We start from the raw sequence: 19,908 nt of genomic DNA, 5'->3' as shown, positions 1-19,908 counted from the left end.
TAAAGCGGGGACCTTTGGGAAGCCTGGTCCCCACATTATATCTGCTGACCCCTAACATGGAGAAACGAGGCAATCCACTGAAGGACAGTGCCCCACACCCCGGAAGCAGCCAGGTGGTGGGTCAAAAGGTCATGGTCGACAACCTCAAACACTGTGGTAAGATCAAACAGCACCAGTATGTTCCTCCTTATTTTTTTTATAACTTCTTTGTTGAGCCCATCCCTCATTTTGCAAAAAAACTTCCACAGAAAGAAGGACTGATAGTAGTTACTGGGCAGATGAGTATTCTTTTTGCATCAGGAGATAAATATCCATGTTCTTTGAGCTGCATTTATAATAAGAGAACAAAGACAAATGCTGAGATCATTTAGTAATTAGCCATAAATGGACCAGAGTAAACAGTTACTGAGGTGAATCAATGGATAACAGTATCGAGCTCTAATATAAGTTTACCATTTGTGATACCTGATTGATGAAAGTTTTCACCAAACACCTTTACAAAAAAAGGAGCTTTTCATAAGAGGGTTATAAAATCAGTTTTAAAAGGTTATTTGTTTGACTTAAATCCAGTATCAATCGTTTGAAACTTTGTTTCTAATTAAATGATAAGGCTTTGCTGCTCTCTAGTGGAAATGTGTGCAACAGACCCAATAAATAAGTGTTTCTCATCTTCTCTAATGCTTTTTCTTCCATTTACACGAATAAGCTAATAGGTTTGTGTTCACATTGTCATAGTGTTTAGAGATTACTACTGGTCTTGTTAAGGTAGGTGTTTATCATGAAGTTATTGTATGTAATTGAATTTTATGTTCTATTTTGTAGGAGATGCACTACGTTGAAAAAATGAAAAAAGAGAAACAAATCTTTTTGTGGGGGGTTGTGGGGTTTCCGGGCTGGGGAGGGGTTCGCATGGCCGCCGCCGCTGCATCACAGCAGTGGCAGCCTTGCAACCCCCGAGCGGCGTGAAGCTGCTGTTTGCGAAGCCGCTGTTTTTCGGAAAAAGCGGCTTCCAAACGCTGCCGTGCGAACGGCAGCGGCTGGAAGGCGCCATTTCCTCCCTTTCCCGAACGCTTTACCGTCCCTCCGACCTTCCGGCGCATGGCCCGGGCTAGGGGACATGCCCCTGCCCTGCAACTCCAGAGCTGTCCTGCAGGGCAGGGGGCGTGTCCCTTGGCCTGGGCCACGCGCCAGAAGGTCAGAGGGACGGTAAGGTGAAACAGCGCCTGGTGGCTCTCCCTGTGCTTGGGCCATGCTCGTTGGCTTTGGGCCTGCCAGCGGCTGCGGTTGCTGCTGCCTTCATGGAGAGAGCCACCGGACACCAGCAGCAGCAACCGCGGGGTGGTGGGGGTGGGGGTGGCAGTGGCTGGCTGGCTGGCTGGCTGGCTGAGCGCAGCCCCACCACAGAGGCAAGGGATCTGGCCAAAGCCACTTGGCTTTGTCGAGACCCCCTAGGCCAGTTCTGTGGGGCTTCCCTCTACTGTCTGCCTGGCCTGTCTCCACCAGCCCTGCCAAGCTTTCCCAGCAGCAGTGCAGGCCATGGCACCTGGACACCTAGGACAAGTACCATGCTTGCCCTACAATAAATATGCCCCTGATGGGTGGTTGGGCACAACACTTTTGAGAAGGGGCATTGCCCTTGTCAGGCCCCCCAATAAATGTGGCTATAAGCCTGCACACCAGTGGTGCTGGAACTTGTTCAAAATATAGCAAGATTTAAGTGTGGGCATCCTTCCCAGGCTCAGCTGTTGCCATTCCTCTTCTAAGGAAGCCAAGAGAGCCTTTCCTGTCCCTAGCACAAAACGATTTCCCCTCAACACCACACATCCTTTTCTTTATGGAGTACATATGTTTAGAACAATTACAAATCAGACTCACTTTTTGTTGGTGAGGGTAAGATGTTTTTACTTCATTTTTACAAACAATATTTTAGTGCCCCTACCCCACATCCCCATTTTAGGACACAAGATTCTGATCCGAAATGTCCAGGTTGTAGGCACCCACTATTATTGTAAAGATTCTGATTGTAATATTGCACATTTTTCACCCACATGCCAACAGGTTTCACTTTTGAAAAGCCATTATAATAATTTAATATTCTACCTCACACCCCCACCTTTGGTATCAGCTCCACTCCATCTTTTCTAGTTCTTGCCATTAGCCTGCCAAACGTAATCATATTTGTAGTCGACCCACGTGGTCAGCGTAAGAACGAGACGAGACGCGGAGATAACATCTGGTGGAGATCGCCAGCAGCGGGAGCCCGGAGGTCCGTGTTCCTAGCGAGTCTCCCGCGTGCTGGTTCCTGGCACCTTTTATTGTTATTCTATCGGGGGCGTGTAGGAGGGAGGACCGGGGGGAGTTCTGGGAGAGCGGGAGGCGGGAGGTCGGGAGATCATCATGTGATGCATGATCTCACCTGGCTACGTGCGGAGAGGAGCGTAAGCGTCTGAGCCTAATCCTCACCTGGGGGCAAGACCATTGTCCCTGCGCCCGGTGACTGAGCCAGGCTCTGTAAGTTCACTGACCATTGACTCATAGGGGGGGATGAGGAGTAGAAGTGTGAGATGCGACCAGAAGGCCGTAGGTCCGTTGGCGTTCCAACGTTCTACCACGGTGCTGCTGGGTCAGCAGTGCATTACTACATCTCCTCCTTTTTTACTTTTTAGACGGGGGACCGAAATGCTAAGGGGTGTTGATTTGAAGGGCGGCTTGTCTCCTCCGCCCGTCTGGTCAAGCTGACCGAGCTGCTTGTGTAACATTAGAACTTGGTTGCGGGGTAGGGGAAATTCGAGGGGCTTCTTACACACGTTACAGGCAATATTAGACACACATTGGAGCGAAACAAGATCCGATACTTGAGGCACACAATTAAACCAATGCAAGGGGCTGCACAATAGCACTCAACCATCCTCCCGGCAGCCAGCTCCAGAGGGCTGACCACCAATGGGGCAAAACATCATATTTCAGATTAGATACAACTTCTTGCAGCTCACGTACTTTCCTTATAGATCAATTGGGAATTATCTATGAAGGTCATGACAACACATATTATGTACATTCTCACAACCTTGGTGATGTAATAACAATAAGTAATCAATAAGCGTACGATTGTCTAGGGTAAGCTTGTGAAGTTCCACACCTGCTGCTTTCCGAGGTAAGAGCATCCAGAGCAATGGAGGTGGAGTTGATGGACTTCGCAAGGGCACAGGCCAGCCCGGCCAATAGTCTTAACATTATAAGAAGCCCGAGTCCGAGGACTCCCACTGGGGAAGTTGCGAGGGAGGCGAACTCCGCTTGAGGAGAGGGCGACAGCGTCGCTCCGACAGGAGGAGACCTTGAAAGGCAGAGCGGAGTGACGGCGTCAGCGTCAGGGCTCCAGGGGTGGAGCCTGGGAGTAGGGCGATGGTGAGGCGACTAGAGGCAACAAAGAGTTCCGACAGAGAGTCGGTGAAGGGAATGTAATTAAAGCGTTCTCTCCCATGCAGGTCCAAGAACCAGCCCCTAGGGAGCAGGATGTTTCCGAACATGGGAGGAATATCCTCCATGTGTGTACACGGTTCCAATTGGCCGAGAGCCGATGAATGGAGCCCGATTCGGTTCCCCGTTTAGCTGCGCCCGGTGATGCAGGCGGAGGTGTTAGATTCGTGGTTAGCGACAGTCTTGGTGACAAAGGAGAGAGCATGGCCGAAGGGTTTGGGCGGCGGGTCCCCAGTCGGAGCTCATAGAATACCCTGATGGATGAAATTGCATGAAGGGGGGGCCCAGCCCAGCGGGCCTCCCGCTAGGAAGTCTCCGGGCGCTTTGCAGGCCGAGGGGCAGGCAGGAGCTTAGCAGGCTCCCGACTCCCTAGGTACTAGCCCAGGCAGAAAGATGGAGGCGTTGGCAGCGGCAGCAAACTGCTCCCAGATGTTGGTCTGGTGAAAGCTTCGTCAGGGGGGTGGCCGATCGCATCGCTTCGGCAGGAGGCAGCTGGAAACAGGCAAAGGATGGTGGCCCGCCCGAGTTGGTGGTGATCATCGCAAAGAGAGCGGCACAGAGGTTCTCGAATGTGTCGGGGTGGTCTTGCTGGCCCTTGGCTTGACTCTAGGAGCTTAGCTGGTAGTCGTATAGACGTCTCCCCAGGTCATTATTCGAGGTCTTTAAGGCGTTGGCGGCCAGCTGTTCCTGTTGAGACCGCTGGTGGATCCTTTAGAGAGATGTGTTCCATCTCCGGGATGGGGTTGGTTTCCTCCACAAGCCATTCCATGGGTTAGCCCTGTCATGGCGGGCTCCGGAGTCCACAGGGACCTGTAGGAAGAGGGACTGAAACACCCCCCCTTTCCCCAGGTTATGGGGGGGGGGCCCGAGGTCCCGCCAGGCTCAGTTCTAGAGCCGGATATGAGGAGATCAGGATCCGGGTTTTGTTTGAGTTGGGAGTTTAGAGTTTAGAGTTTAATATAAGAAGAGCTTGTTTTGCAGCCTGTGAAGGTTGCTTTTAATGCAATCCTACTGGGGAGCCGCCCTACTCCCTCTTTCTTTAATTGTTTGACAGGGAGGGCAGGAGGTAGGCGACCCTGGTGGGAATTAGCTTCAGAGCGTCATCAGGGTGCGTCAAGGCGAGGGTCCAGGCTCTCGAGAGGGGAGGGGACAGGCCGGGTCCTACAGAGATTGTGGGTATGCATGCTTAATCAGCAACACAAAAGGGGCTTTTGGAAGCACCTTTTGGGGAGGAGATAGGTGCATCCGGAGAACGATACAATCAGGCGATTAGAGGCAGATTCCTAGCACACAAACAAAAAAAGGGGGGTTTTTTTCTTTGCAAGGGAGTTGCACTTACATTGACAGTGGCTAACGCAGGAAGCTGGATGGTGCTAAAGTTTTGTGATCCGAATTATCTTGGGGAATTGCAGCCTGCAGGGACAGCTCACTTAAGAGGCGGTTTCGGCTAAGCATATGACGCTAGCATTAGTATTGATAAAGTTGCCAGGCAGCTGGGCATCCATAACCCAAACAGGTTTTAGGTATTAGGGGCATAATGGTGGCAGCCCCTTTTTAACCTAGGGCCTGTCCTGGCAGTGCTGCGGTATCAGGGCGGGCCCAGATTTTAATCCAGGGAGACCCAGTCAGCCAGAGGTGGCCCTCCCGCCTCTGACCGAGAAAAACAGAAGGAGAAGAGGAGGGGAGAGGGAAACAGTTTTCTTCACCCGAGGTTAGAAAGTAATTTTGGCGGAAGGAACCTGATTGGGATCAATGATCTGTGGCGGCTTTACCCATCCCAGACCAAATTCGTTTTGACCTGACTCATGAGGTCCCTTCCCCAGAGATTGACATGGATGTCTAAAAGCGATGGGGCGGACTGTCGAGCTGCCTTCGAGTCCTGGGCTGTTGACCGTGTGAGGGCGGATGCTCCCGTCTCGCGGTTTGTCTCCCCCCCCACCCCTCAGATGTGCGGGCAAGCCTCGGGGTCAGCCACTGGGCCGAGACCCATTCCCGGCTGCTCTGATAGCCGGTAACATCAGCGCCGGTGTCCACCAGGCCCTTGAACGCCACATCCCTTCTATGGCGAGCTCCAGGTATGGGCGGGAGACTCCCGATAGGCGTCTCCACCTTCTGCGACGGTGGGTGTAGGCCTGCGCCATGTTAGCTGCTGGGGCTTGTAGCCTTTATTGGAGTCGGTAGCCCGGGCAGCGCATGGGAGCCAAGAAGAATCCAACTGGGCGCAGCTGGCTCCGGCAGGCAACTCCTGTGGGATGTTTGTCCAGACTTTTGGGAGATGGATGGGTCCTTAGTGCATGGAGTCGATCACTCCGGGGACGATAAGACAGTCCCTGTTCAGCGGCAGGAGCCTTTGGCAGCACTAGCTTAGTCCCGGTGAGGATGGGCTGCGTCATGCCTGGGTTGGGAAATGACCTGCAAGAACCTGCATTAAGGGGAACTTAAAGGAGATGGGCTGGGTGCATCTGGCCGAGATGCCACGAGAGGGGGGTGGTTTTGGCGGGGGCCTTGGTGTTTGGGTCTGCTCTAGTATTCTCCTCCTTGGTCCTGGGCTGGGGAGGCGCCAGTGCGGGAGTTTCCCAGTGAGCAGTGGTTTCTCCAGTGGGAAAACCTTTCTGGCATCGTGGGCGCGAGGGTTTTAGGTGGCCTTCTCCTCCTGGGGGAGGACCCTCCTCCACATCGGGGTTGTAGGCCCCCCCACCGGGCTACCTACACTCCCCTTGGAAGTGTCCGGGTCTACCCGCCAGTTAAAGCAGGCATCCTGAGGCTGCCTCGCGCCGGTGGAGAGTGCTGCGGCGAGGAGGCTAGCTTGGTGGGCGGAGGATCCGATGTCCTGGCAAGCCTTAAGCATGTCGGCCAGTTCAGGATTTTTGCCCAGGCCCAGTGATTTGCTCTGCGGCACTCCGTGGAAGCGTTCTCTTTAAGGCGCATGAGGAGCTCGTTTGGAGCCTCTTAGCTATCTACCTGCCTCTTGAGCGCTTCCTGGAGCCTATTCACAAACTTCGGCATAGGGCTCTTGGGGTTTTTGCCGGATGGTGGAGAGAAAATCTGGGTTGGCTGGCCGGCATTGGGGACTTTGTTAAAATACCTTATAGAGGCACTCAAGAAGCTGACCGTAAGAGAGGCCTCAGGCAGGACAATCTGATCGTTGGGGTTGGCGAAAGCATCGAAGCCGTAAAGCTGAGCCCGGCTGTGTAGGCGCCGCCCGGTAGCGGCTCCCCTATGATACATTGCTGGCGGGTTCGCTTTCCCAAGATCTAAATTATTGCTGGAGCTCAGGAGCATCACGAAAGGTGAAGTTTCCAATTAGATCGGAACCATTAGGTGATTCCCTCGCGATTGCCTCAACATGCCTGCCTCTCACGTGGGGGCTACAGGCAGTTCCCTACGTCTACGCATCGCAACTGCAGAGCTCAGTGAGGATGTTATAGTTTAAAGGGCGATTTTCGACAACCCGCCGAATGGCGCCACCCTCCCCCTCGGTATCTCAATGTGAAATGGGCCGGGGCTGACAATGCAAGAATATCGGCATCGTCTTCCGTCAGGGTTTCTTTCTTCTGCAGATCATTGGCTAATACGTTCTGCGAGAGTTTTGAAACCAGCGCCATTACGTGATGGCGGAGTCTGCAGTGGCTTGAGGAAAATGAAGGCGAAGACAAGGGGAGGGGGCGGCTGAACCTTGAGAGAGTTTGGAAATGGGCGAAGGAGCAAGGGGGGCAGAAGGAGGACAGGCGTCCAATTTAGTGGATAGAGAAAATTCCCTAGGGTTGAAATTGAAGGTGAAAGATGTCGAAGTGAGGGCGGCCTACAACCAAAGGGAGCCATGGGTCTACTTGCGGAGCTGATGGCGACAAAACATTGTCTCCACGTCAGTAGCGAGTGACGTAGGCGAGCGAGGCTCACAATGCGAAGAGTGCGCGCGATGGTTTCCGAGTCCTTAAGATTCAATGTCCCCCCCTGGGGGTACGAGGGACACTGAGCGTCAATCTCCGCAACCAATTTGCGCAGCTCCCTTCTCTTCACAGGGGACCCTACCGCATTTATGCGCTTTCAGTTCGTCAACGTGCTTGTCATAAGCCCTGCTTTTTGCAAGCTCCCATACTCACCGGTGTTCCGATGAGATGAGAGAGTGTCCCTAGGACGCGATGTCTCTGGATGCGCCGATCCAGAGGACAGAAGGCGATGCCGAAACGGTGGTCCCTGGATCTCTCGCCGATCCAGCGGACTTCGGTATCGTGACCCTTTCCCGAAATGACGGTGAGCAGGGTGGAGGTTAGAGGATTCCCGGGTTTCGGCACCAGCTTGTAGATGCGATACGTGGTCAAGCGTAAGAGCCGAGGCGAGACCCGGAGGAGATAACATCTGGTGGAGATAGCCAACTGGCGGGAGCCCGGAGGTCCATGTTCATAGCGAGTCTCCAGCGTGCTGGTTCCTGGCACCTTTTATTGTTGTTATTCTATCGGGGGCGAGTGGGAGGGAGGGACCGGGGGGAGTTCCGGGAGAGCGGGAGGCGGGGAGGAGTCGGGAGATCATCATGTGATGCATGATCTCACCTGGCTACGTGCGGAGAGGAGCGTAAGCGTCTGAGCCTAATCCTCACCTGGGGGCAAGACCATTGTCCCTGCATGGTGACTAGGCCAGACGGTTCATGACCCGTGACTCATGGGGGGGATGAGGAATTGAAGTCTTGGTGCGACCAGAAGGCCGTAGGTCCGTTGGCGTTCCAACGTTCTACCACGGTGCTGCTGGGTCAGCAGTGCATTACTACAATATTGACATTGTTCAAATTTACCATTATAACCCTAAGGTCCACGGCACCCCCTCCTTTGATTCCCTTGTAGTTGGATCCTGTCTATGCTTACTCCATGGCACCCCCCCCCCTTTGATTCCCTTGTAGTTGGATCCTGTCCATGCTTACTCCAAAGTTCTACTGAAACCTACTTTCTCCATTTGGGAAATGCTTTATTTTTTGCTCAAGAATAAAAATCCAATTAAAATTGGTCAGGACATGGAGAGGTTTGTTAAGCCTTCTGGGTGTTTTTCATTTTATGATGCTTTTTGATGCTTGACATTTCTTGACTTTAAACGGTTTTGTTTTCCACGCTAGATCCCCTTTGATTGCGGGTGGGGAAGTGGGCTTTCATTTGTTTTAAATAAACGTCTGACAGAAATAAAAATATAACACACCACTTTAGCGACCCAAAGAATTCGGTATACATTCGTTTGGTGAAACGTGGTCCATTGCGATAGGAGTCTCATATCCCAAACATAAATATGCGACACTCCCTTTTATGTTGTTGTTGTATCCCATCATTTGAACGATATATACAAGAAAGTTATCTTCCGTGTTAAGTCTATCTTTAGGATGGCACCGGTTTCGTGTCGATCTCCTTATGTCCGAGATGACCAGTAAAACGTGACCTGAATTGACATGAGTAGTTATATAAAGGCCACTTTCTTAGAGGAAGTTCCACACAATTGTTATTGAGGAGGGTCAGACTCCTCGCTTCCCACTCAACCCCAGCCAAGCCCCCTGCGGCCCATCCACTTCTAAAGCTCATCGCCCACCACCACCTCCCTACTCTGCGCCAATAAAATACATAAATAAAGCCTTCTTTCTTCCCCACGGCCCCCGTGACGTCACCGCGAATATGCCCGCCTCTTTCGCCAACCCGGACCCAGCCCGTGCCTGACGTCACTGCCCCGCGTCCTCTCCCCGGCGCCATGGGTGAGGTCAGTGCCGCGCGCCTGTCAGCCAGACTCCCTCCCGCTGGCGCTGAGCTGTAATCAAGGCCCTGCTGCAGAGGGAGGCGCTGCTATCGCTGCTGCTGCTCCGGAAAGAAGCTTTTGCCGCCCGCCCGCTCGTCCCGGCCCGTTCGGTCGGCGCTGTGCTCCGGAGCCATGGAGCTGGCGGACGGCGTGGTGTACCAGGAGGACCCGGGCGGCCCCGGCCCGGCCATGATGTCGGAGCGTGTGTCGGGGCTGGCGGGCTCCATCTACCGCGAGTTCGAGCGGCTCATCGGGCGCTACGATGAGGAGGTGGTGGCCGAGCTGATGCCGCTGGTGGTGGCTGTGCTGGAGAACCTGGACTCGGTCTGCGCTCACAGCCAGGAGACCAGCGTTGAGCTGGAGCTGCTGCGGGACGACAACGAGCAGCTTCTCACCCAGTACGAGCGGGAGAAGGCGCTGCGCAAGCAGGCTGAGGAGGTGAGTGGGGGGAGCCCCAGACTGTCGCGCCGCCAGGCTGGGACCGAGAAAGGGCGAGCCGGTCTATCTGGTCTCGTTGCAGAGGGCGAGAATGGGGTTGGATGAAGAGGCGAGTGAGTGAAAGTTTGAGGATGGAGATGGGGGAACTTCCTGGTAACCCAAGTCAGGGTGTGGCAGTTGCGGGACCAAGGAGGCGAGGTGGGCTCCCAAACCCGGCAAGGTAGAAATCAAAGGACATTGGCTCAGCATCTCTGACATAAATGAAGTGGAGCTGATGGATGCGGTGACAGGGAGTATGCTGTCCATGTGGGTGTACAGGAGAGATGTCAGTGCTATGAGGCTGAAGGCTGTTGCTGGATATAGGAAGGTAGCCTGTATTCATGCCTTGTTTAAGGTTATTAGTTTTTAATGTTTCCTTTACCTGAGGCTGACAACTACCACAGTAATGGTCTTCAGGTCTTATGGATGAAAAGAATCTCAGCTAAGCAACAGGTGATCCAACTAAATTTTATGTCAACAAAAATCTGAATGCAAAACAAAGTGAATGCCGTTCACTGATTTTATATTTGAATTCAGAAACATGTATCTAAGAAAATTTTATGTGCATGGTATTCTTTTTACTTTGGCACCCTGTTGCTTTTGTTACTTGCCTTTTCCTTCAGGATCTCAGCTTTTTTATTAAGAAATTAGATAGGAACATCCTAAAACCCTTTTCCTCTGGAAGTGGAAGCATAATTATGACAACGGCTAATCACCCTTATCTCACTCATGTTTCTGTTCTTCTAGTTATGTCCACGACTTCTGCTATTGCAGAGGAGAAAACAAGTATAACCTCATTTGAAAGAGCTCAGGTTTTCAGTGCAGGGATTTCAAGTTTAGTTCTGCACAAATCCAGCTCCTGATGGCAAGGGAAGAGCTGCAGACAGCTACTGTATTCATACTTGTTTACATATGTCCTGTTTACTTTGAGTGATGCAATCTATAGTATCGAAACTAAAAAATAATTGTCCCTTTACTGTTGATGTCATTGGGTTTTATTAAACTAGAAAAAGGGAACTATTAACTTTCAGTGTGTGATCAGACCTGGCACTTCCTAAAATGGTTGATGCTGATCGCTAAGAATAGACAATGTTTTTTCAGGTCCTGGATGTAGTGGATACTCAGAATAAAAAATACTCCAGAGTACAAGAGCACAAATAGTTCAGAGGTAGCATGTTGAACACACTTCGTTGTAGTTTGTTGCTGAATTGAACAGCAACTGTGTGGAGTATCTTTGAGTTCTGTGTTCAAATGAACAACTTATTTGACAGGTGCCAAATTATTTAAGGTTAAGAGATAGGAATAGAAACTTTGGCTTGCCTTGTTATGTTTCCTTGTGTGACAAAAGCAGTGGAGTGAAAAATACTGAATAGAACAAAAACTGTGGTAAAAGTGGACATTTTATATTTCATGCATATATTTGGTGTCCAGAGCTGGTGCTTTAGTGAGGTTATCTGTGCTTGTTTTTTCCTTATTGTGTATGACATTGTGGATGTTTGACAGGCACACAAATGTCCATCAACAAGCGCAAAACTTCCACAAACTCTTTGAAAGGATATAGTTGGTATGATGATGTCATTTTTCCACTGTTCTACATAGTATTATGTATATTCAGTCTACCAGACCTGTAGAACATTATCTGTAAAGCAGTAGTCGTTATAGTTAGTTAGTTAGTTAATTAAATTTGTATATGTTAGGTGGTCAATAAATGTATGCACACCATCTTTTGCTCATTTACCTCACAAGTGCACATATATGGTCTTGAAGCAGCAAAATCTGTTTACTGTTAGACCTTGCATATCAGTCACAGATAACCTTGGGGGTGAAAATGTTTTTGTTTACATTGAACCCCTTGATTCAGGTTTGAAATTGTGACTTTAATGTAGAGTTGTTGAGCTGAATGAGCAGTGAAAGGCAAACCTGGAAAAAAATTAAAATAATGAAACAGCTCTGTCAAGCAAGTAGTCACTGGTTGTCTTTTCTGAATAAATGTGTCAGCTTTTGGGACCCTGGGGGTTACTATTACACATTTTAGAAGAATAGTGATTCACTGCCTAGTTTTGAAGAATGACCCTTAGTACCTGTTTACCTTTACTTTATTTTAAATTTATATCCCCCCTACCCTGGCAAGCTGGACTTAAGTTGGTAAACAACAACAACATCATACAATATAAAGTACAACCAATAAAATTGCTATCTAATAATCAACCCTCTACTATAATCCAAACATCAGTAATTTAAATATCTACAATTAAATTGAAAACCACTTGTGTTATTAGGTCTTTGAGCTTCCCAGCTGTTTAAAATAAATCAAGATGTCCCAATAAGGGACCCACTAAGATACAAAAAAACCCCCTTATAAGCCCCCACATTCTAAATTCTAAAATATTCAATTTCTCAATCAACAAAAAAGCAGGGGAAAAGGAAAAAGGAAGGAGTTGCGAGAGTAGATTATAGACCATGGCTGCCTCAACCATGGCCCTGGCGGAACATCTCTGTTTTCAGGGCCCTGCAGAACTGTACCATATCTTGCAGGGTCCTACTTTCAGATGGTACAGTGTTCCACAAGGCTGGTGAGAAAAAGCCCTGACTCTGGTCAAGGCCAGCCAGATGTCTTTTGTGCTGGGGATTCCCAGAAGGTTACTCCTGGGGGAAAGTAGGGTCCTCCAGAGGTGGTACTGGGAGATGCTGTCCTGTAGATATGAGGGCCCCAGATCGCTCAGGGCTTTAAAAGTCAACACCAACACCTTGAACCTGATCTGGAACTCAAAGCTTTGGTGAAGCACTGGAGATAATATTCTATCATACTGGGGTCTCAGTGGGGACTCCCATTATAGTGTTCTGGATCAGCTGTAATTTCTAGAGCAGGGGTAGGGAACCTGCGGCTCTCCAGATGTTCAGGAACTACAATTCCCACCAGCCCCTACCAGCATGGCCAATTGGCCATGCTGGTAGGGGCTGATGGGAATTGTAGTTCCTGAACATCTGGAGAGCCGCAGGTTCCCTACCCCTGTTCTAGAGCAACTTCAAGGGAAGCCCAGCATAGAGTGAATTATAGTATTCCAATCTGGAGGTGGCTGTTGCATGGATCAATGTGGCTAGGTCAGTGAGAGACAAGTAGGGAGCTAGCTGCTTTACCTGGTGAAGATGGTGGAATGCCCATTTGGCTGTTCACATGACTTGGGTCTCCATAGATAATGAAGATAAACGTTATAAGGTTTATGAGGTAAGTGTTCAAGGTCACACCCAGACTCCGGACTGTGGGTGAAGTTGCCAATCTTACCCCATCCAATTTCAGCAGCCAGTCTTCCCCCACCTGTCCTCCTGACCTAACCTCAGGATCTTCATCTTCTGAGGATTCAGCTTGCTCTGTTGCAACCATTTCACAATGGCCTCCAAACACCTGACCAAGTGTTTCGGTGCAGGTCCTGCCAGTCCCTCTTCCACAAATATAGATACGCTCTTAAAGTGGAATAGGCTTAATACTCTCTACGGTCTGTTTTAGTTCATTGCCAGAGCTAGGAAAGGCCTTAGTTTGAGTCCTTGGAAAACCTGTGCCAGTCAGGACAGATAATTTTGGGTTAAGTGGACAAATTTAACTCCATATAAGGCAGTTGTGAATGCTGGTGCTGCTTCCATCCAATTTGCAAGTATATGTATTTGAATTTTTAGCTGAACAATTAGATTTGCCTTTTTGGAGGAGTGAAGTCGTGCCCGCAGGGTCGCAAGGAAGAGGCGAGACGCGGAGATATCATCCGGTGGAGAGAGCCAGCAGCAGGAAGCGTGGTCCGTGGGTCTGGCTGATCTACGGACCTGGCTACTCCGCCGTGCGCTAGTCCCTGGCACCTTTTATTAGGGTTTCTCTGGGGGCGTGTAAAGGAGGCAGGCAGGTAGGGAAAGCGGGAAAGCGGGAGAGCGGGAGGGCGTCATGTGATGCATGATCTCATCAGGCTGCTACGTGCAGGAGGAAGCATCTGCGTCTGGGTCTAATCCGCACCTGGGGGCAAGAGCCCCTTTGTCCCTTTGTCTGGGACATCTGGTGACCATGAGTCAGGTAGTTCATGACCTGTGACTCACGGGGGGAACGGGGGTGGGGGTGGGGGAGCGTGTGCGCCCAGAAGGTCGTAGCTGGCACCGGCATTCCAGGCGCGCTATCTACGGTTCTGCTGGTTTCGCGGGTTCACCCCTACAGGGGAGCTTTTATTGCATTTCTAATGTGATATTGTGTATGTGTGTGGGGTGAGTAAATGTTAAAAAATTAATAATTGTGCTTAAGTGTAGCCTATAGAAATTTCAGGGTTTTTTTCATTACCATTATGACCAAGCCAGCCTGATCTCTTCAGATCTTAGAAGGTAACATGGGTTGGCCTTGGTTACTACTTGAGTGGGAGACACAAAGTTGAAGGTTGCTTCATATAGGCAGGTAATGACAAACCACTTTTGTTTGCTTCTTATTATGAAAACCCCATGGGGTTGGGTGCAATTTGATGGCATTTTCCATCATCACCATGGTGCACGTGATGAGGTTCTTAAAACCGATAAGATATTCTGTTAGCCCTTTCCAAACAGTGAGAGATAGTTTGCTGTATCTTAAATTTCAGGAAATAGAGAATCTGATGATCTGCTAGTGGTTTGCATGTGACTGTTAAATAACTTGTTTTGCAAAGTGGCTATTATGAAGGAAATTACTTCAGTTGCAAAGAGGTTTTATAGTTGAGATGCTCCAGGCATAAAAATGGGCAGAGGGCATTCATGTGATCTGTTGCTCCTGAATGTTTGTAGCCTGTGCATTGTAGGTTTTTGTGCTTGTGACTTCTGTGGTTGTGACGGTTTGCATTGTATACATTGCTTTGGAATCATTTGGTCACCTGCATCTTGCAGTGATATATATTAGATTACTTCCCTTTATCTTCAAATGCTTCCAGGGAGCCTGATTCTGGATACTGTTGGTGGTGTGGTAGTTCATTTCACCCTCTGCTGAAGCCTGTTTAGAGATACCTTGCAAGTAATACATTTTGTATCCTATAGCAAACATTTTATACAAACATACTTTGATCACTTGGTGAATTTTTGAAGCTGCTTAGCTGAGCACTGGTGTAAACCTTAATTAACCTTGCCATTTTTAGCTGAACACTTAGATTTGCCATTTGTGGAAAACACCTGCTGTAGGGGAGGAAGAGGTGGTTTTTGCTGATTTTCCTCTGACTGCACATCTTCACTTTCCTCCTCCCATGCTGTTTCTGGAGGTCTGCTAATCCCCAAAGGCCAGGATGCTTTTTATGGACCGAGGATGGAAAGTTCCCTTTCTGTGATCATATCCAGGCCCTTCTCATAGTTCTAACCAGTGGTGGGATTCAAATAATTTAACAACTGGTTGTTTACAAGCACCATTTTAACAACTGGTTCTGCTGAAGTGGCGTGAACCTGCTGAATCCTGCCACTGGTTCTAACATAGTGAGTGTATCTGGGAGAGGAGATGGGGTGGAATAGGTTACAAGGATGCAGGGAGCTTCACCTGCTGTTCACAGTGACAGTCTCTGGGTATTCCTCAATGTTTATTTTTAAGCCATTGCTAATTAAAACCAGACAACCAACCCCCCTTCAGACAGGTTCAGTGTGCAGCTTGTAGCTGTAAAGCTGTCATGAAATTATGCTTGAACAAATTTAGATGATACCAGTGCTGAAAAATATAGGTCAGAAACATGTTACGTATAGTAGCTTCCAAGTGACACAGTTACATTAAGCAATTAGTGCAAGCAACATCTTAATAGTTTTGGGTTGTGATTCATTGCCCCCAACATCCACACATCTGCTTTTGCTAAGTTAACCGGGAGAATAATTTCGTTAATAGCTTGCCAGCTTATTTGAAAACTGGATTTGTTTTCTGGAATTCAAACAGCAGCCAAGTTAAGGCATGTGACTTTTTGGACATGGGCTTTATTGGCCTGGGTTCTTATTTTGAAACCCAACGACTTCCTTAATAAGCTTGCAGTTTTTATAAGAGAACTAGATTCTGATGGCCTCATTTAGTGTCAAGCTGATAGCCAAGTATTGTTGGTTATTAGAAACTTAATAATTAAGGGGAGTGGGGGGCAGTAATCGAAGTTAAATGCTCTGTTGGAATTAAGACATTTCAGATGAACAATCAGTAGTCACATGACATACTTTTCTTAAAGTAAACATGACTTAATGGTTTCTTTTTGTATTAACTACAGCTACACAAAGAACTGAAATGGATTGGCACTATAACATCTTGCTCAGTGTAATAGACATAAGAGAATGATTAAGGGATAGTGAAGGGAAGAGGAAAGCCGGCTGTGTGAAGAAAGCAGTAACTGTAGCTGCTTTCAGTTATAGTAATTGTGGGCACCCCAGGACTATTAAGTCCTTAGAAGCAGTAATATCACAGTCTCAAATAGTTGGGCATGATTGTTGTCTGCTTGTTTACAATGTATCCATCACTTTATAGTATAAGTCCGTAGGACTTCTTCTGTATGCTGGCAAATATAATTAGTCTCAATTATGCCTTTTGGGTTAGTACTTAATGTTTTTTGAACGTGGTGTTGCAATACTTCAGATGGGTATACAGCAGTGATGACAAACCTTTTCGAGACCCAGTGCCCAAATTGCAACCCAAAACCCACTTATTTATCGCATAGTGCCAATGCGGCAATTTAACCTGAATAACTGCCTCGAGCAGGGGCCAGCCTGCTGTAGCCTCCAGCAAGTCCCACATGCGCCGCTCTGCGCCTCTCTAGCATCTCTGCCGGCTCTGCCCACCCCTCCTGGGCAGCAGCCACCTGGAGCACAGGCACCAGGCCCACCAGCCAAGTCCTCCCTGCTCGCTGAGGTGCACGCACATCAAGTCCAGCAGCCCAGGCCAGCCTAGATGTGTGTGTGTGGCGATTTCCCCCCCACATGACAAACTCTGTGCGTGCGTGCCCACAGAGAGAGCTCTGAGTGCCACCTCTGGCACCCGTGCCATAGGTTTGCCACCACTGGTATACAGTATTGGTGAAATAATGCTATCTCTTGTTGGACCAATGTCTTTGAAACAGAATTAAGACTTTGAAGCAGTTCTCAATGTTGTCCTGACCTGCCGTATGAACAGTTCCTTGTAATGTTGTGGGGTTTCCAGGCTGTATGGCCATGTTCCAGTAGCATCTTCTCCTGCATCTGTGCTTGGCAGCTTCAGAGTCCCTTGTAGCTTTAAAGCTTTAATGTGTTGCCCTAATTTTTTTTTACCATCAATTGACTCAATAGAGGTAATGTTGTGCAGTGGAATTTCCAGACACGTGACAACTTCTGAAAATAATTTGAGAGACTTTCATGTGCATGCAGCTGTACTGTAGAATTGGCTCAAACATGTACCTTTCTCCTTGGTGATCCATAAGTTTCTTCTATACATAATTCAAATTACATGTAGCAGCCTCTTGTGTCACATGAATCATTCTAGGAATCTTCAGTTCTAAGGAGCATGTTTTTTTGAAACTGTTTTGCGAGAGATCGTGCCCTATTTCTAAAATATATGGTGAATTGGATCCAAAGAACCACAAGCAGAGATCTGCTTACAGGATGGGTATTTCCCATCTTCCTCTTGTTGGAGACCTCTACAACCCTGCCACCACTCCTGAGGTTTGTGGGGTCCTTGGAAATGGATGGTGATGATGGGAAATGGAAATCTGTGGAAATACTCCCCCTTGTTTGAACGCCATTCCATTCATGCAAGGGTGGTATTGGATCCAATCTCCTGCAATATTTGTATAAAACATTACATGTGATATCAAAACCAAGTCAGTAACCACCGACTGAATTTGCTTTTGAGAAGTACAATGTGAAGTCTGAATTGCCAGCTAATCTAGGTTAACACATGGAAGCAAACAAGAGGATTTATTTTGTCTATCCTACCATTTGATTCCTGATGAGACCCTGAAGATAGCTCACAACAAACTGTTTAATGATCTCAAAAACATTATAAATCAAAATAGAGTATTTGGTGACTTAGTTTGTGTTGCCACCAATGTTGATAAAAATCAATGGTTTGGTTTATTTATTTATTATTTTATTTATTATTAGATTTATTTACTGCCCTTTCCTAAAAGGTTCAGGACTGTTTTCATCATCCAGTACAATAATATATAAAATCATAAATGCTTTAAAATGCTTTAAATACTTATTAAAACAGTTCTTTAAAAATTAAATGCTTTTTGAGGAAAATCTATCTACAGATAGTTTTCCATTGAAGATACATTACAGTCCAAAGGTTATTAATCATGAAATGAGGATTCGTTTTTCATTATATAGCATGAAGCTGTACATTCATGCAATATTTAAATTGCTAGTAAATGGATTCTATTTGTTTACAGTCTCATACTCTTCCAGGTTTCTTTAAGATTGTTTTGGACAGCTTTTTTTTCTCTAGAAGATTTTATCACAGATGTTTGGTTTTACAGTTCTCAAAATAGTGAATTTGTGTCTGCAGAGAGAACATTCCTCTTCCTCACAGAAAAATGCTATAAAATAAACATACAGAGCTGGGAAGTACTAAGTTTCAAGAAGTCAATGAATAGAAGATTGTGTGGAGTGGAATGGATCTGCACAAGGAGCTGAGTGTGAGGAGGGTGGGGCAAGAAGTAAAAATGAAAGTGAAACTTTTTGTGCAGAATACCCCACAAGTCTTGGGGTTTTTGTGTGTACAGCTTGAGATTTATCATATTATTCTGTCCCTGGAGGAAAAAATCTATAATGGTATCAGGCTATAAATGTGACCCAGTTTAGGAATATTTAAATGAAGTTTCTCTACCTATGAGTAATGCAGGCATGTGTGCAAAATGCAAAATCTGCAACAAATAAATGCAAGGCCTGGTGGCCTGAATGACACTGGAGATAGTTCACCTTGCAATAATTTCATAATTGTCTATCTGTATATTTTTAATATTATAACCAAATGTTTGATATAACTGTAAAGCTAATCTGAAAAGTTTTTCTAAAAGTGAAACCTTAATCTGGTTGTAAACATGAAGATTATACCATCAAGAATGAGTCTTTATGTAGAAAACCATGATTTAAATCTAGTCTTACTGACTAATGATTTAAATTGTGATTTGAATCATGATTTATATCTATTTGAATTAAATCAAATCCACCCTGGTTGCCATCCATGTATGGAAACATAGAAGCACAGTTGATGTGAGACTTGAAATGTACTGTGACCTCTCTGCACTGTTAAAAAAATAAATGGGTTCAGAGAATGTTGCAACATTCTATGAATAGAAAGTTTGTTAATACATATTCATTTAATTGTGTTTTACATTTTTATACCCATCAGAAATTTATTGAATTTGAAGATTCTCAAGAACAAGAGAAGAAGGATCTGCAGATAAGAGTTGAAGCTTTAGAGTCACAAACACGGCAGCTTGAACTGAAAGCAAAAAACTACGCTGATCAAAGTAAGAAGTAATACATAAGCCAGTCTCTAAACTGGACTTTCCTATATCATTTGCATGCATTTTTCACTTCTCTTTCTGTACAAAATAGAATGACTATATACTATATTTAATTATTCTTCACTCTCACTGATAAAAATATACCTGATTTAGTTCTTATTTTGCTGTCAAGGGAGACAAGCTGAGTAGTTAATCAGTCTTTGTATCATTGTTTCCCCATTCATCAAATTTATTTTGTCTCATTCTATTAGATGGCACTGGTAGCATCTTACAGGAAATTGCCAGTGGTTTCTGGAAGTATAACTGAAGGAAGATTCCTATGAGACATCATTAACTGTTTCCTGGTTGGGTTGATCTGCTCATCTAGAAAAGTCATGGGACTCGAGCCTCTTGAGACTGTACCACATTACAATGCAGGTGGTGCATGACATGATAAAATGTTCCCCACTGTACAAGTATAGCAACTAAGAAACTGAGTTATTAGTGATGTAGTCTCTCAGTCTCAGCTCTTCCATATAATTATAGTGTGGCCTTAGGCAAGCCTCTGGTTCTCTCAACCCCACCTGAAACATGAGAATAATATTGCCTTAACATTATCATGTATTACCAAGCATATGCTGCTTAGCATATTAGGGAGAAAACTAGGCTAGAACCCTGACCAGCTAGTCTTTTGCAGGCAATTAATTATTTCACAGGAGCATTGAGTTATACTGTCCTTCACTTGTGTTTTCTAAATGTGTAG

At 47.0% G+C, this 19,908-nt stretch overlaps 1 protein-coding gene across 9 annotated transcripts in view; it reads left to right on the top strand.

The window, feature by feature from the left end:
* The first annotated feature begins 9,226 nt into the window (after nt 1-9,226).
* The window catches only part of SPAG9 (sperm associated antigen 9), a 115,241-nt gene continuing 104,559 nt past the window's right edge, over nt 9,227-19,908 (top strand). For all 9 annotated transcript variants that reach the window (XM_048488224.1, XM_048488221.1, XM_048488219.1 and 6 more), the window contains exons 1-2: nt 9,227-9,681; nt 19,049-19,169. In XM_048488224.1, coding sequence (XP_048344181.1) covers nt 9,376-9,681; nt 19,049-19,169 — 427 coding nt within the window. In that variant the 5' untranslated portion in view covers nt 9,227-9,375. The remainder of the gene's footprint in view (nt 9,682-19,048; nt 19,170-19,908) is intronic.

Source organism: Sphaerodactylus townsendi, linkage group LG03 (genome assembly GCF_021028975.2).
Source record: "Sphaerodactylus townsendi isolate TG3544 linkage group LG03, MPM_Stown_v2.3, whole genome shotgun sequence".
Classification (NCBI taxonomy): domain Eukaryota; kingdom Metazoa; phylum Chordata; class Lepidosauria; order Squamata; family Sphaerodactylidae; genus Sphaerodactylus; species Sphaerodactylus townsendi.
The sequence above is the reverse complement of the archived record's forward strand: the minus strand, read 5'-3'. Positions and strand labels throughout refer to the sequence as shown.